At 30.7% G+C, this 16,923-nt stretch overlaps 1 protein-coding gene across 3 annotated transcripts in view; it reads left to right on the forward strand.

Moving 5' to 3' along the window:
- The window catches only part of LOC119605259 (protein vav), a 68,287-nt gene that overhangs the window by 37,355 nt on the left and 14,009 nt on the right, over positions 1-16,923 (forward strand). For all 3 annotated transcript variants that reach the window (XM_037958251.1, XM_037958252.1, XM_037958253.1), the window contains 2 exons: positions 15,056-15,237; positions 16,788-16,862. In XM_037958251.1, coding sequence (XP_037814179.1) covers positions 15,056-15,237; positions 16,788-16,862 — 257 coding nt within the window. The remainder of the gene's footprint in view (positions 1-15,055; positions 15,238-16,787; positions 16,863-16,923) is intronic.

The raw sequence follows: 16,923 nt of genomic DNA on the forward strand, positions 1-16,923 counted from the left end.
ATTTCATTAAGAAATTTTGTTAAAATTCATTTTTAAAATTTCATTTATTTTCTTTTTAGAAATTGTCCAATTTTACCTTTAACTAACACCCCCACTTGCTAAAAGCTTAAAAATATTTATGGTTTTGTTTTGTGTGATGGCATTGAACTGAGAAATATTGTTCTTTTGTTTATTTTTTGGATCAGCCAATACATATGCAACCATTTTTACAACCACCCACATATTTATTAGGGGGAGATTAATTTAAAAGGATTTAAGAGAAAATGTATAGCTTGAAGTTGTTATTTCGAAATATACATCTGCGGCCTCGTAGGTCTAACAAAGTGATTCGGAACATGATCGAAAGTTAAAATTTTCAAAGAACTTTCATTATAGACTAGACTATAGACTAGACTATAGACTAGACTATAGACTAGACTATAGCCTAGACCATAGACTAGACTATAGACTAGACTATAGACTAGACTATAGACTAGACTATAGACTAGACTATAGACTAGACTATAGACTAGACTATAGACTAGACTATAGACTAGACTATAGACTAGACTATAGACTAGACTATAGACTAGACTATAGACTAGACTATAGACTAGACTATAGACTAGACTATAGACTAGACTATAGACTAGACTATAGACTATACTATAGACTAGACTATAGACTAGACTATAGACTAGACTATAGACTAGACTATAGACTAGACTATAACTAGACATAGACTAGACGATAGACTAGACTATAGACTAGACTATAGACTAGACTATAGGACTAGACTATAGACTAGACTATAGACTAGACTATAGACTAGACTATAGACTAGACTATAGACTAGACTATAGACTAGACTATAGACTAGACTATAGACTAGACGTATAGACTAGACTATAGACTAGACTATAGACTAGACTATAGACTAGACTATAGACTAACTATAGACTAGACTATAGACTAGACTATAGAATAGACTATAGACTAGACTAGAGACTAGACTACTATAGACTAGACTATAGACTAGACTATAGACTAGACTATAGACTAGACTATAGACTAGACTATAGACTAGACTATAACTAGACTATAGACTAGACTATAGACTAGACTATAGACTAGACTATAGACTAGACTATAGACTAGACTATAGAGACTAGACTATAGACTAGACTATAGACTAGACTATAGACTAGACTATAGACTAGACTATAGACTAGACTAGACTAGACTAGACTATAGACTAGACTATAGACTAGACTATAGACTAGACTATAGACTAGACTATAGACTAGACTATAGACTAGGACTATAGACTAGACTATAGACTAGACTATAGACTAGACTATAGACTAGACTATAGACTAGACTATAGACTAGACTATAGACTAGACTATAGACTAGACTATAGACTAGACTATAGACTAGACTATAGACTAGACTATAGACTAGACTATAGACTAGACTATAGACTAGACTATAGACTAGACTATAGACTAGACTATAGACTAGGACTATAGACTAGACTATAGACTAGACTATAGACTAGACTATAGACTAGACTATAGACTAGACTATAGACTAGACTATAGACTAGACTATAGACTAGACTATAGACTAGACTATAGACTAGACTATAGACTAGACATAGACTAGACTATAGACTAGACTATAGACTAGACTATAGACTAGACTATAGACTATAGACTAGACTATAGACTAGACTATAGACTAGACTATAGACTAGACTATAGACTAGACTATAGACTAGACTATAGACTAGACTATAGACTAGACTATAGACTAGACTATAGACTAGACTATAGACTAGACTATAGACTAGACTATAGACTAGACTATAGACTAGACTATAGACTAGACTGTAGACTAGACTATAGACTAGACTATAGACTAGACTATAGACTAGACTATAGACTAGACTATAGACTAGACTATAGACTAGACTGTAGACTAGACTATAGACTAGACTATAGACTAGACTATAGACTAGACTATAGACTAGACTATAGACTAGACTATAGACTAGACTATAGACTAGACTATAGACTAGACTATAGACTAGACTATAGACTAGACTATAGACTAGACTATAGACTAGACTATAGACTAGACTATAGACTAGACTATAGACTAGACTATAGACTAGACTATAGACTAGACTATAGACTAGACTATAGACTAGACTATAGACTAGACTATAGACTAGACTATAGACTAGACTATAGACTAGACTATAGACTAGACTATAGACTAGACTATAGACTAGACTATAGACTAGACTATAGACTAGACTATAGACTAGACTATAGACTAGACTATAGACTAGACTATAGACTAGACTATAGACTAGACTATAGACTAGACTATAGACTAGACTATAGACTAGACTATAGACTAGACTATAGACTAGACTATAGACTAGACTATAGACTAGACTATAGACTAGACTATAGACTAGACTATAGACTAGACTATAGACTAGACTATAGACTAGACTATAGACTAGACTATAGACTAGACTATAGACTAGACTATAGACTAGACTATAGACTAGACTATAGACTAGACTATAGACTAGACTATAGACTAGACTATAGACTAGACTATAGACTAGACTATAGACTAGACTATAGACTAGACTATAGACTAGACTATAGACTAGACTATAGACTAGACTATAGACTAGACTATAGACTAGACTATAGACTAGACTATAGACTAGACTATAGACTAGACTATAGACTAGACTATAGACTAGACTATAGACTAGACTATAGACTAGACTATAGACTAGACTATAGACTAGACTATAGACTAGAGTATAGACTAGACTATAGACTAGACTATAGACTAGACTATAGACTCGACTATGGACTCGACTATAGACTAGACTATAGACTCGATTATAGACTAGACTATAGATTCGACTATAGACTAGACTATAGAATAGATTATAAGTAGAGAAAGTACCGAGGAAGTACGATATCAAAAAGTACTAAAGTACCAAATTTTAAAACAAAAAATATGTCTGCTTTTAAACCAGTTGACCTGACCCAAGGCTAAGATAAAACAAAAGTTTTTCGAACACTGAAAAACAACAGAAAATCGGCAACTTATTTGGGACCATTCTAACTTACATATGCAAATAGTACGCATAAATTTATGTAATACCCATTAACCCCATTTTAGTACTTTGCCATTTAAATGTGTTCATATGTACTATTTAAATGTTAAAGTTAGCTAACTTTAATAAATTCTTAAAGAATCGAAAATGTTGGGTGAAAGAAAAGTAAGAAAAAAAGCAATAAGAAAATAAACTACAAATACATAAAACTTTACTTTTAGTTTTTTTTTCGTGTCCATTAAATAAACTGTAAATTCGTAGTAAAACAAAAGGGAGTAGTGTGGGTTTGGTTTACATTACAAGGTTAAATAAATACTACAGTTTATGTAGCTATTTATGCAGGGATATTAAATGAAAGTTACAAAAAGTACCAATAAAAATTCTACTTTAACTGTTTTAATGATTACGAATATTTTGATTATTAAAGGGTTAAAGAAAGGGATTTATCTTATAGTTTAATGGATTTAGCAACGCTGAATCTCCGAATCTGTAAACTGACTTTCACCATCCCAACAGATTTTGGTGATATTGTCTTATTATAGATGAAATTTATTTTGTGACTTTTTGGCATTATATTTATTTATATTTTAACGGTAAATAACCATTTTTTGTTATTTAACACTTCGGTACTTTTTCTTAGTGTTTTCCTAAGTAATTATAAAGTCAAAGTTTTACTCATGCTACGAATAATTAAAAGCTATTTTTGGCAATCTCGTTATTATGATGATGTGTAGAAAGAATATTTATTTAATTCCAAAACTTAGTAATGACTTTTTTTCGTCAAACTTTATGATTAACATAAAGAAAACGGAAATCTTTGCATACTTTGGCAATTAAACATTCTAACATAATATTTTGTTAAAATTATACTTGACTTTAACATACATATAGGCAAAAGTTTATCGCATTTAATTATGTACTTTCTTTCATTTATAGAATATTTAATGAAGAATGTTATTTAATGTATACGATTATTTCAACTTTGTTTTTCTGCTTAATATTAACTTATACAGAAAATGAATGTATGTTAATTGGTTTTAACCTAAAATAATTAATATGTACATATTATATTACTTGTCATACTGACATAATTCATTATTCAATACTTACGTTATATAAATATAGTTTCGACTATAGTAAAGACTATAGTGTGGAGTTTGCACTACAGTAAAGAATAAAGTCTAGATTATAGTAAAGACTAAAGTCTATATTATAGTCTGTACGATAGTAAGGAAATTGGTCTGGACTATTGTAAAGACTATAGTCTGGACTATTGTAAAGACTATAGTCTGGACTATAGTAAAGACTGTAGTCTGGACTATAGTCTGAACTATAGTCTGGACTATAATAAATACTATAGTCTGGACTATAGTAAATACTATAGTCTGGACTATAGTAAATACTATAGTCTGGACTATAGTAAATACTATAGTAAATACTATAGTAAAGACTATAGTCTGCACTATAGTAAAGACTATAGTCTGGACTATAGTAAAGACTATAGTCTGGACTATAGTAAAGACTATAGTCTGGACTATAGTAAAGACTATAGTCTGGACTATAGTAAAGACTATAGTCTGGACTATAGTAAAGACTATAGTCTGGACTATAGTAAAGACTATAGTCTGGACTATAGTAAAGACTATAGTCTGGACTATAGTAAAGACTATAGTCTGGACTATAGTAAAAACTATAGTCTGGAATATAGTAAAAACTATAGTCTGGACTATAGTAAAGACTATAGTCTGGACTATAATAAAGACTATAGTCTGGACTATAGTAAAGACTATAGTCTGGACTATAGTAAAGACTATAGTCTGGACTATAGTAAATACTATAGTCTGGACTATAGTAAAGACTGTAGTCTGGACTATAGTAAAGACTGTAGTCTGGACTATAGTAAAGACTATAGTCTGGAATATAGTAAAGTCTATAAACTGGGCTATAGTAAAGTCTATAATCTGGACTATAGTAAAGTCTCTAGTCTGGACTATAGTAAAGTTTAGAGTCTGGACTATAGTAAGGACTTTAGTAAAGACTACTGTATTGACTATAGTAAAGACTATAGTATGGACTATAATAAAGACTATAGTCTGTACAATAGTAAAGACTCATAGTCTGGACTATAGTAAAGACTATGGTCTGGAATGTAGTAAGGACTATAGTAAAGTCTATGGTCTTGACTATAGTACAGTCTATAGTCTGGACTCTAGTAAATACTATTGTCTGGACTCTAGTAAAGACTATAGTTTGCACTCTAGTAATGACTATAATCTGCACTATACTAAGGACTATAGTGCAGACTTTTGGGAGAAAATATGAATGATTTTCGGATTTTTTTCAGATTTTCAATATTTACTCAATTTATACGTTATTTAACAATATATAGCACTCTATGTATGTAAATTTTAATAATATTATGTACAATACATGTGTAATATTTTCTCTCTGAGGTCACATTATCACAGGATGCAGTAAAAATTCTCTAGATTTAAATTAAAAAAATATAAACAAAATGTATTTGTTTATGTAATAGTATTGTTGTAGGTTTATTTGTAAAGAAATTAAAAATTTTCCCACAATCATGTTGTTTCATACTTCATCATTGTACTGAATATACAATATTTTTCATTCATGTTGTCAAATACAGCTTTAGAGCAGTAGCAGCAGCAAGCACTCAGTGCCAAATAATGTAGGTTGAACAAATGTGTCCTTAACAATTGCCAAAATGGAAATAAAAGTAAATATGTGTGATGATTTATTGTGTGCTTTTTTTTATAAAAATCCTTTTAAATTTTTAGTACGTGATTTTTAAATGAATTTTCAAACAATTTATTTTTATTTGTTTAAAGAAAAATTATTAAAAATTTTCATTTTTAAAAAGCTTTCAATTTCAAGTAAAATCTAAACAAAAACAGCAATCAAGTGTTAACAAACAATAGCTTGCAACAACCACTTATATAAAATAGTTTTATCAAGTGTGTATGTTGTACTTGTTGTTGTTGTTGTTAAATGCTCTACAGGTGCAAAATTCAAATATCCTTATGTTCAGGCATACTACTCCCCTTGCACTTGTCGTTAATTGAATGGAATTTTGGATGTATTGAAAGTGTTGGGTTGCCTTGAGCTATACAAGTTTGTGGTTTGTTTTAATAGTTGTGGAAATAGTTTGATTATTAGTGGGTGTGGTAAAAAGTAAATTCGTGTGTGCAAAAAATTTTATATAATCTAGAGTATAACCTTTACTATAGTCTAGACTATATATATAGTCTTTACTATGGACTTTACCTTGTTCCAGACTATAGTCTTTACTATAGTAAAGACTAATGTCTGTACTATAGTCCAGACTATTGTCTTTATTATTGTCTTTTCTATAGTCCAGAGTATAGTCTTTACTTTAGTCCAGACTATAGTCTTTACTATAGTCCAGACAATAGTCCTTACTATAGTCCAGACTATAGTTCTTACTACAGTCCATACCATAACCTTTACTATAGTCCTTACTATAGTCCAGACTATAGTCTTTACTATAGACTTTACCTTGTTCCAGACTGTAGTCTTTTCTATAGTCCGGACAATAGTCTTTACTATAGTCCAGACTATAGTCTTTACCTTAGTCTTCACTATAGTCCAGACTATAGTCTTTACCTTAGTCCAGTCTATAGTCTTTACCTTAGTCCAGACTATAGTCTTTACTATAGTCCAGACTGTAGTATTTACTGTAGTACAAAGTGTTGTCTTTACTATAGTCCAGTCTATAGTCTTTACCTTAGTCCAGACTATAGTCTTTACTATAGTCCAGACTGTAGTATTTACTGTAGTACAAAGTGTTGTCTTTACTATAGTCCAGACTATAGTCTTTACTATAGGCCAGACTATAGTCTTTACTATAGACTTTACCTTGTTCCAGACTGTAGTCTTTTCTATAGTCCGGACAATAGTCTTTACTATAGTCCAGACTATAGTCTTTACCTTAGTCTTCACTATAGTCCAGACTATAGTCTTTACCTTAGTCCAGTCTATAGTCTTTACCTTAGTCCAGACTATAGTCTTTACTATAGTCCAGACTGTAGTATTTACTGTAGTACAAAGTGTTGTCTTTACTATAGTCCAGACTATAGTCTTTACTATAGGCCAGACTATAGTCTTTATTATAGTCCTGACTATAGTCGTTATCTTAGTCCAGACTATAGTCTTTGCTATAGTCCAGACTGTAGTATTTACTGTAGTCCAGACTTTAGTATTTACTATAGTCTTTACCTTAGTCCAGATTATAGTATATACTATAGTCCAGACTATAGTCTTCACTATTGTCCACATTATAATCTTTATAATAGTCCAGGCTAAAGTCTATGATCTCATCTTTACTATAGTCCAGACTATAGTATTTACTATAGTCCAGACTATAGTATTTACTATAGTCCAGACTATAGTATTTACTATAGTTCAGACTATGTATTTATTATAGTTCAGACTATGTATTTATTATAGTCCAGACAATGTATTTACTATAGTCCAGACTGCAGTATTTTCTATAGTCCAGAGTATAGTATTTACTATAGTCCAGACTATAGTATTTACTATAGTCCAGACAATGTATTTACTATAGTCCAGACTGCAGTATTTTCTATAGTCCAGACTATAGTATTTACTATAGTCCAGACTATAGTATTTACTATAGTGCAGACTATAGTATTTACTATAGTCCAGACTATAGTCTTTACTATAGTCCAGACTATAGTCTTTACTATACTACAAACTATAGTCTTTACTATAGTCCAGACTATAGTCTTTACTATAGTCCAGACTTATAGCCTTTACTATAGTCCAGACTATAGCCTTTACTATAGTCCGGACTATAACCTTTTCTATTGTCCACACTATAGCCTTTACTATAGTCCAGATTATAGTTATTGCTATAGCCCAGACTATAGCTTTTACTATAGTCCAGACTATAGCATATACAATAGTCCAGTCTATAGCCTTAACAATAGTCCAGACTATAGCCTTTACTATAGTCCAGATAGCCTTTACTATAGTCCAGATAGCCTTAACTATAGTCCAGACTATAGCCTTTACTATAGTACAGTCTATAGTTATTACTATAGTCCAGTCTATAGTCTTTATATAGTCCAGACTATAGTATTTACTATAGTGTTTACAGGCTTTTGTCTTTTCTTTAGTCTGTAATATAGTCCTAACTGTTTACTATCTCCTTTACTGAAGACTGTCTTTAGTATAGTCTCTACTATAGTCCAGATACTCAAGTAACTTACGTACAAATTTCAGATATAAGCTTTTTCAATTATAATATGTAAATATCAGAAATATTTTGAAAAATTACATATTTAATTAAATACAAATAATTGTGTTTTTGTTTAAGATTAAATCTATTTAAATTAAATAAATATTTATTTAAAGACAATTCGTTTATATAGTTACTGTTCAAAATATTGCAAAAAAAACATTCAAAAATTTGTATAGCATTTAGATTGTTTAATAAAATGTTATCATTTGATTAAACAAGTTTGTTGTTAAATCAGTCGGAATATATTGTACTAGATGGGGTTAAACTATTACCATGTGTTCACTCCCAAATATAAATGCTTTCAAGTCAAAAGCCAGCTATTGACAGCCGTTTACTAACAAATAAATTTTTAATTGTTTTGCCTTAAATATGCACCACACTTTTTTTCTCTTACTTTAATTTTATTTATATTATTATTATTTGTTTATACTTTTCTCTATATATTTGTTTACACATTTATTTATATTTTATTTATTTATCCAACTGTTTTAAACATATTCCTAAAGAGTGGGCTAAAGAGATAGCAGCAGTTGTTCATGTAAACATTTTACCCTTCCACCCAGGGTTCTTGCATAAAAAAAAACTAATTTATTTCCAATTATAATGACATTGTGTAGTAGTTCGATAATAATTAGTAGTATGTATGTATTATTTATTTTTAATTTTTTTCTTTCGCTACTGATGGCAAATTGATGTTAGAAACGTTGCATACTTTTGTGCTTAGTATGGAAAATGTATTTTAATGAAAAATAAAAAGTTTTTCCGCTTTTTTTATTATTATTTTTTTTTGCGGAGGACGGAAATGTGCTGAGAGAAAAGTATGAGAGATAAAAGCATTTATAATTCATTTACAATGGATGTACTTAAGCGCTGTATGTAGGTGTGTGTTTATGAATAAAATTCAATAAATCAAACATTTCCTCTCGTGGTGTAACTAATAGAGTTAGCGAAAGTAGACAATAATGAATTAGTTTAGTTAGGCATTAATATATGACTATTATCTAGACTATAATTTTGACTATAGTTGAATCTATAATATACATATACTATAATCATATAGTAGACTATATTCAATACCATACTATAGTATAGACTAGAGTTCAAACTATAGTCTAACTATAGTCCAGACCATAGTATATACTATAGTCCAGACTATAGTCTATACTTCAGTCCAGACTATAGTCTATTTTTTTTTGCTATAGTATGGACTATAGTCCAGACTATAGTCCATACTATAGTCCAGACTATAGTCTATACTATAGTCCAGACTATAGTCCATATTATAGTCCAGACTATAGTCCATACTATAGTCCAGACTATAGTCCATACTATAGTCCAGACTATAGTCCATACTATAATCCAGACTATAGTCCATACTATAATCCAGACTATAGTCCATACTATAGTCCAGACTTTAGTCTATACTATAGTCCAGACTATAGTCTATACTATAGTCCAGACTCTAGTCTATACTATAGTCCAGACTATAGTCTATACTATAGTCCAGACTATAGTCTATACTATAGTCCAGACTATAGTCTATACTATAGTCCAGACTATAGTCTATACTATAGTCCAGACTATAGTCTATACTATAGTCCAGACTATAGTCTATACTATAGTCCAGACTATAGTCTATACTATAGTCCAGACTATAGTCTATACTTCAGTCCAGACTATAGTCTATACTTCAGTCCAGACTATAGTCTATACTTCAGTCCAGACTATAGTCCATACTATAGTCCATACTATAGTCCAGACTATAGTCCACACTATAGTCCAGACTATAGTCCATACTATAGTCCAGACTATAGTCCATACTATAGTCCAGACTATAGTCTATACTATAGTCCAGACTATAGTCTATACTATAGTCCAGACTATAGTCCATACTATAGTCTATACTATAGTCCAGACTATAGTCTATACTATAGTCCAGACTATAGTCTATACTATAGTCCAGACTATAGTCTATACTATAGTCCAGACTATAGTCTATACTATAGTCCAGACTATAGTCTATACTATAGTCCAGACTATAGTCTATACTATAGTCCAGACTATAGTCTATGCTATAGTCCAGACTATATTCTATGCTATAGTCCAGACTATATTCTATGCTATAGTCCAGACTATAGTCTATACTGTAGTCCAGACTATAGTCTATACTATAGTCTGTACTATAGTCCAGACTATAGTCTCTAATATACTCCAAACTATAGTCTATATTAATGTCTGGACTAAGGTCTATACTATAGTCCAGACTATAATCTATACTAAAGTCCAGACTATAGTCTATACTAAAGTCCAGATTATAGTCTATAGTCTATACTAAGGTCCAGATTATAGTCTATACTATAGTCCAGACTATAGTCTATACTATAGTCAAGACTATAGTCTATACTATAGTACAGACTATAGTTTATACTACTATATAATCCAGACTATTGTCTATACTATAGTCCAGTCTATATAGTCAGAGTTTGTCCCGACTACAGTCTTGTCTACAGTCTTAACTGAAGTCTTTACTATATTCCTGACTATAGAGTATATTTTTTGGAAAATTAATGTTTCTAATTTCCTATTCCCTGTTGTTATCAACGATATTTTAAAACTTTTGCATTTGAGATTTACGTTTTTTTTTTTGTTTGTTTTCAAAACTACATTAGTAGTGTCATTCAAAGGATGTTTAAGTAAAATTTTCTTTTGACTAAAATCGTACACAACCCTGAAATATTATGTGTCCTTCGCTTTATATACAATTTACATCCTTTGTTGAAATTGTTATTTTTTCATAAAAATACTTTTTTTTGTTTTATATACTTGATTGTGACTGCAAAAATAATAAAAAAATATGAAAAATTACATTTAAAGAGTTTTTATAACATAGTTCGTGAGCCTTGTTTTCAAAATTGAACTTCCTCTTTATCCTTTTATTTAGTTTTATGTATTTGTGTGTGAGTACATTAACACAAACACATATTTTCTGTCTGACGGAACATCATATTGTTCATAAATAAATAAATGCATTTTTATAACATTTGGTTTCTTCTTGTTTTTTGCGTTTTATAATATACTTTTTTTATTATAAATGGTAGTTTTATGATAATAAATGTAAAAGTTTCAAGTACTACACCATTTCGTATTTAATTTTAGAATGAACATTTCTTTGATGTGATAAGCCTGAATTTAACATACAATTGGAAATGGTGTATTTATTCTCTTTTGCTATATTTTATTCCTCTTACAATTTAAAGGTTAAATGATGATTGATGATAATTTGTTTTTTCGCATTCAACATTGTGTAAATTTTTTTTAAACTAAGAACAATTTTACAGAATAAAATTAATGAAAATGTTAAAAAACTGTTGTCTAAGATGAACATGAATAAAGTAGAATAATGCTTAGAGCTATTAAAATGCAAAAAGTTTTACTTTTAATTGAAAGTAGTTAGTATTAGGGGGCTTACTCCTACTACCACTACTCAGAGCATTATGTTGTTATTGGGGAAATAAGTTAAGTAAAGTTGGATAAAGAGAGTGGTGTTTCTTGATGTTAGACTTAACTTTCATTTAACTATAATCCAGACTTAACTATGGTCCAGAATATAGTCTATAGTCTAGACTATAGACCAAAGTCCAGACTATAGTCTGAACAAGAACTGAACTATAACTGAACTATAACTGAACTAGAACTGAACCAGAACTGAACTAGAACTGAACTAGAACTGAACTAGAACTGAACTAGAACTGAACTAGAACTGAACTAGAACTGAACTAGAACTGAACTAGAACTGACTAGAACTAGAACTGAACTGAACTAGAACTGAACTAGAACTGAACTAGAACTGAACTAGAACTGAACTAGAACTGAACTAGAACTGAACTAGAACTGAACTAGAACTGAACTAGAACTGAACTAGAACTGAACTAGAACTGAACTAGAACTGAACTAGAACTGAACTAGGAACTGAACTAGAACTGAACTAGAACTGAACTAGAACTGAACTAGAACTGAACTAGAACTGAACTAGAACTGAACTAGAACTGAACTAGAACTGAACTAGAACTGAACTAGAACTGAACTAGAACTGAACTAGAACTGAACTAGAACTGAACTAGAACTGAACTAGAACTGAACTAGAACTGAACTAGAACTGAACTAGAACTGAACTAGAACTGAACTAGAACTGAACTAGAACTGAACTAGAAACTGAACTAGAACTGAACTAGAACTGAACTAGAACTGAACTAGAACTGAACTAGAACTGAACTAGAACTGAACTAGAACTGAACTAGAACTGAACTAGAACTGAACTAGAACTGAACTAGAACTGAACTAGAACTGAACTAGAACTGAACTAGAACTGAACTAGAACTGAACTAGAACTGAACTAGAACTGAACTAGAACTGAACTAGAACTGAACTAGAACTGACTAGAACTGAACTAACTGACTAGAACTGAACTAGAACTGAACTAGAACTGAACTAGAACTGAACTAGAACTGAACTAGAACTGAACTAGAACTGAACTAGAACTGAACTAAACTGAACTAGAACTGAACTAGAACTGAACTAGAACTGAACTAGAACTGAACTAGAACTGAACTAGAACTGAACTAGAACTGAACTAGAAACTAGAACTGAACTAGAACTGACTAGAACTGAACTAGAACTGAACTAGAACTGAACTAGAACTGAACTAGAACTGAACTAGAACTGAACTAGAACTGAACTAGAACTGAACTAGAACTGAACTAGAACTGAACTAGAACTGAACTAGAACTGAACTAGAACTCTGAACTAGAACTGAACTAGAACTGAACTAGAACTGAACTAGAACTGAACTAGAACTGAACTAGAACTGAACTAGAACTGAACTAGAACTGAACTAGAACTGAACTACTGAACTAGAACTGAACTAGAACTGAACTAGAACTGAACTAGAACTGAACTAGAACTGAACTAGATCTGAACTAGAACTGAACTAGAACTGAACTAGAACTGAACTAGAACTGAACTAGAACTGAACTAGAACTGAACTAGAACTGAACTAGAACTGAACTAGAACTGAACTAGAACTGAACTAGAACTGAACTAGAACAGAATTAGAACTGAACTAGTCAAGATATAGTCCAGACTATAGTCTATAGTCCACACTATAGTCCAGTCTAGATTATACCCTATTACCCACACAATTTGTTGATTGCTAAACGAGTTTACCAACTGATGAATTGTTTATTAAACTTTCATTAATATGCCTTTTATGGCGATTTATTTTTTTAACCCAATACTTCCCCTATTGTTTTGTTACAAATAAAGTTCAATATTATCTTAAAGAAATCTTGAAAGAAAGAAAGTTTTAAACTTTTAATAAATTTGTTATTTGCTTTCTGAGAACTTGTTAGTAACACGTTTTCAGTTTTACAACAAGTCTTGAAATTTTACTTACTCTACAGCTTGACTTGATTGAAAAGTATCAAATATTTTTTGTCTTCAAAGCTCTCCTAGTGTTTAAGAAAATGAAAAGTTTAAATAAGAACTTTTTCACTAAGAGGTTGTTGTTTGTTGCTTGTAAAAGTGTGTTATATTGATATTTAAGTACATATTTTATAAAAGTATAAAATAATAAATCAACAAAAAACCCCCAACTGAGTATTTAGAAAAATTGTTATTGCTTTTCTTCCATCTTTGGCCAAGGAATAACTTTGCATATTTCATAACTGCTTAAAAGTATACTAAAAATTTTGAAGTGAAATTAATTTACCTAGAAGTATGCAATCAATTTTATACTTATATAGGAATATAATAATAATAAAACTTGTAAATAAAGTGTGTTTAACAAAAAAATTCTATTAAATTAATAAAGAATTTTTAGGCTTTAAATGTGATTAACTCTTAATTCATGTTAATTTTTGTTAAACACACTTAGGTACATACATTCTTATGAACCGTTTTTCACACAACCTTTTATCCTTTATTTTAACGCCTTAACGTATGCTTTATAACTTGTGTTTTTAATTATTAACAGTCTGTCTGTTTTACGTTTCAATCCCTTTCATTGTTATTTTAAATTATCCATTTCTCTTACTTTCTTTTTTGTGTCGTTTTTTTTCTTGTTAATTTTGCCTTTCAGGATTTAGCTTAACACATAAAATAATTTGTTCTTCCTCGTTCACGTAAACTATTTGAAAATAATCTTTAGTTATTTTATTTCAATCTCATCTCATAATTTTCCCGTTTTATTATAAACTTTTAATTATTTTCGCATGTTTCATGTTCATGTTCATTGGCATTCAGTTTCTGATGTTAAGCTAAAAGTTTAACGAGTTCAGTAAGCAAAACAATTTTTTAATATTTTGCGCGGAATACATATTTTACTTTACAAACCTCTGGCAATGGGGAAGTAAATTTTAAATATTTTGTAGTTTAGAGCAAATTTTTTAAGGATTAAGAATTTAGTATAACAAAAGTGTATTAATGGGTTTTAATAGTCAATTGTGTGTTTAGCAGTTAATTATTGCATAAATTTAAATTGTTTAAATGATATTTTACTTAAAGCTATAATATAGTCTTTATTTTAATTTTCTTATTATTTTCTCTTCTTTCAGTTTTTATGCTGTCAAAATATCAAATTGTTTCTAGATGTGTGTCGAAATCATTTTAAATTAAGAGAATCTGATCTATTTGAGCCAAATATGCTGTATGATTTAACAAATTTCCATCGTGTTTTAATTACTCTCTCCAAATTGTCACAATGTGCTAAAGTACAAAAATTACATCCCAACTTAGAGTAAGTATTATGTTCTAAAGTAAGATGTTCTTTGGAGATAGAGTACTACTTAGAACTAAAGTAAAGTGGAACTGAACTAGAAGTGAACCGGAACTGACTAGACTGAACTAGAACTGAACTAGAACTGAACTAGAACTGAACTAGAACTGAACTAGAACTGAACTAGAACTGAACTAGACTGAACTAGAACGAACTAGAACTGAACTAGAACTGAACTAGAACTGAACTAGAACTGAACTAGAACTGAACTATAGAACTGAACTAGAACTGAACTAGAACTGAACTAGAACTGAACTAGAACTGAACTAGAACTGAACTAGAACTGAACTAGAACTGAACTAGAACTGAACTAGAACTGGAACTAGAACTGAACTAGAACTGAACTAGAACTGAACTAGAACTGAACTAGAACTTGAACTAGAACTAGAACTGAACTAGAACTGAACTAGAACTGAACTAGAACTGAACTAGAACTGAACTAGAACTGAACTAGAACTGAACTAGAACTGAACTAGAACTGAACTAGAACTGAACTAGAACTGAACTAGAACTGAACTAGAACTGAACTAGAACTGAACTAGAACTGAACTAGAACTGAACTAGAACTGAACTAGAACTGAACTAGAACTGAACTAGAACTGAACTAGAACTGAACTAGAACTGAACTAGAACTGAACTAGAACTGAACTAGAACTGAACTAGAACTGAACTAGAACTGAACTAGAACTGAACTAGAACTGAACTAGAACTGAACTAGAACTGAACTAGAACTGAACTAGAACTGAACTAGAACTGAACTAGAACTGAACTAGAACTGAACTAGAACTGAACTAGAACTGAACTAGAACTGAACTAGAACTGAACTAGAACTGAACTAGAACTGAACTAGAACTGAACTAGAACTGAACTAGAACTGAACTAGAACTGAACTAGAACTGAACTAGAACTAGAACTGAACTAGAACTGAACTAGAACTGAACTAGAACTGAACTAGAACTGAACTAGAACTGAACTAGAACTGAACTAGAACTGAACTAGAACTGAACTAGAACTGAACTAGAACTGAACTAGAACTGAACTAGAACTGAACTAGAACTGAACTAGAACTGAACTAGAACTGAACTAGAACTGAACTAGAACTGAACTAGAACTGAACTAGAACTGAACTAGAACTGAACTAGAACTGAACTAGACTTGAACTAGAACTGAACTAGAACTGAACTAGAACTGAACTAGAACTGAACTAGAACTGAACTAGAACTGAACTAGAACTGAACTAGAACTGAACTAGAACTGAACTAGAACTGAACTAGAACTGAACTAGAACTGAACTAGAACTGAACTAGAACTGAACTAGAACTGACTAGAACTGAACTAGAACTGAACTAGAACTGAACTAGAACTGAACTAGAACTGAACTAGACTGAACTAGATAACTAGAACTGAACTAGAACTGAACTAGAACTGAACGAGAACTGAAATAGAACTGAACTAGAACTGAACTAGAACTAAACATTTTTATTAATATACATTTTTTTCATATTTTACAGAGGTTTTAATTTACCCTTATCACCAAGTGAAAGATCTCATTCCGATGAAGCCATATACAAAGATTTACATTCAACGTAAGTACCAAAGTACATAATTCACAAAACATATTATAAAAAATTTGATTTAAGTTTAAAC

Source organism: Lucilia sericata, unplaced genomic scaffold (genome assembly GCF_015586225.1).
Source record: "Lucilia sericata isolate MDLA Ls3-8-SP2 unplaced genomic scaffold, ASM1558622v1 Contig000469F_arrow, whole genome shotgun sequence".
Taxonomy (NCBI): domain Eukaryota; kingdom Metazoa; phylum Arthropoda; class Insecta; order Diptera; family Calliphoridae; genus Lucilia; species Lucilia sericata.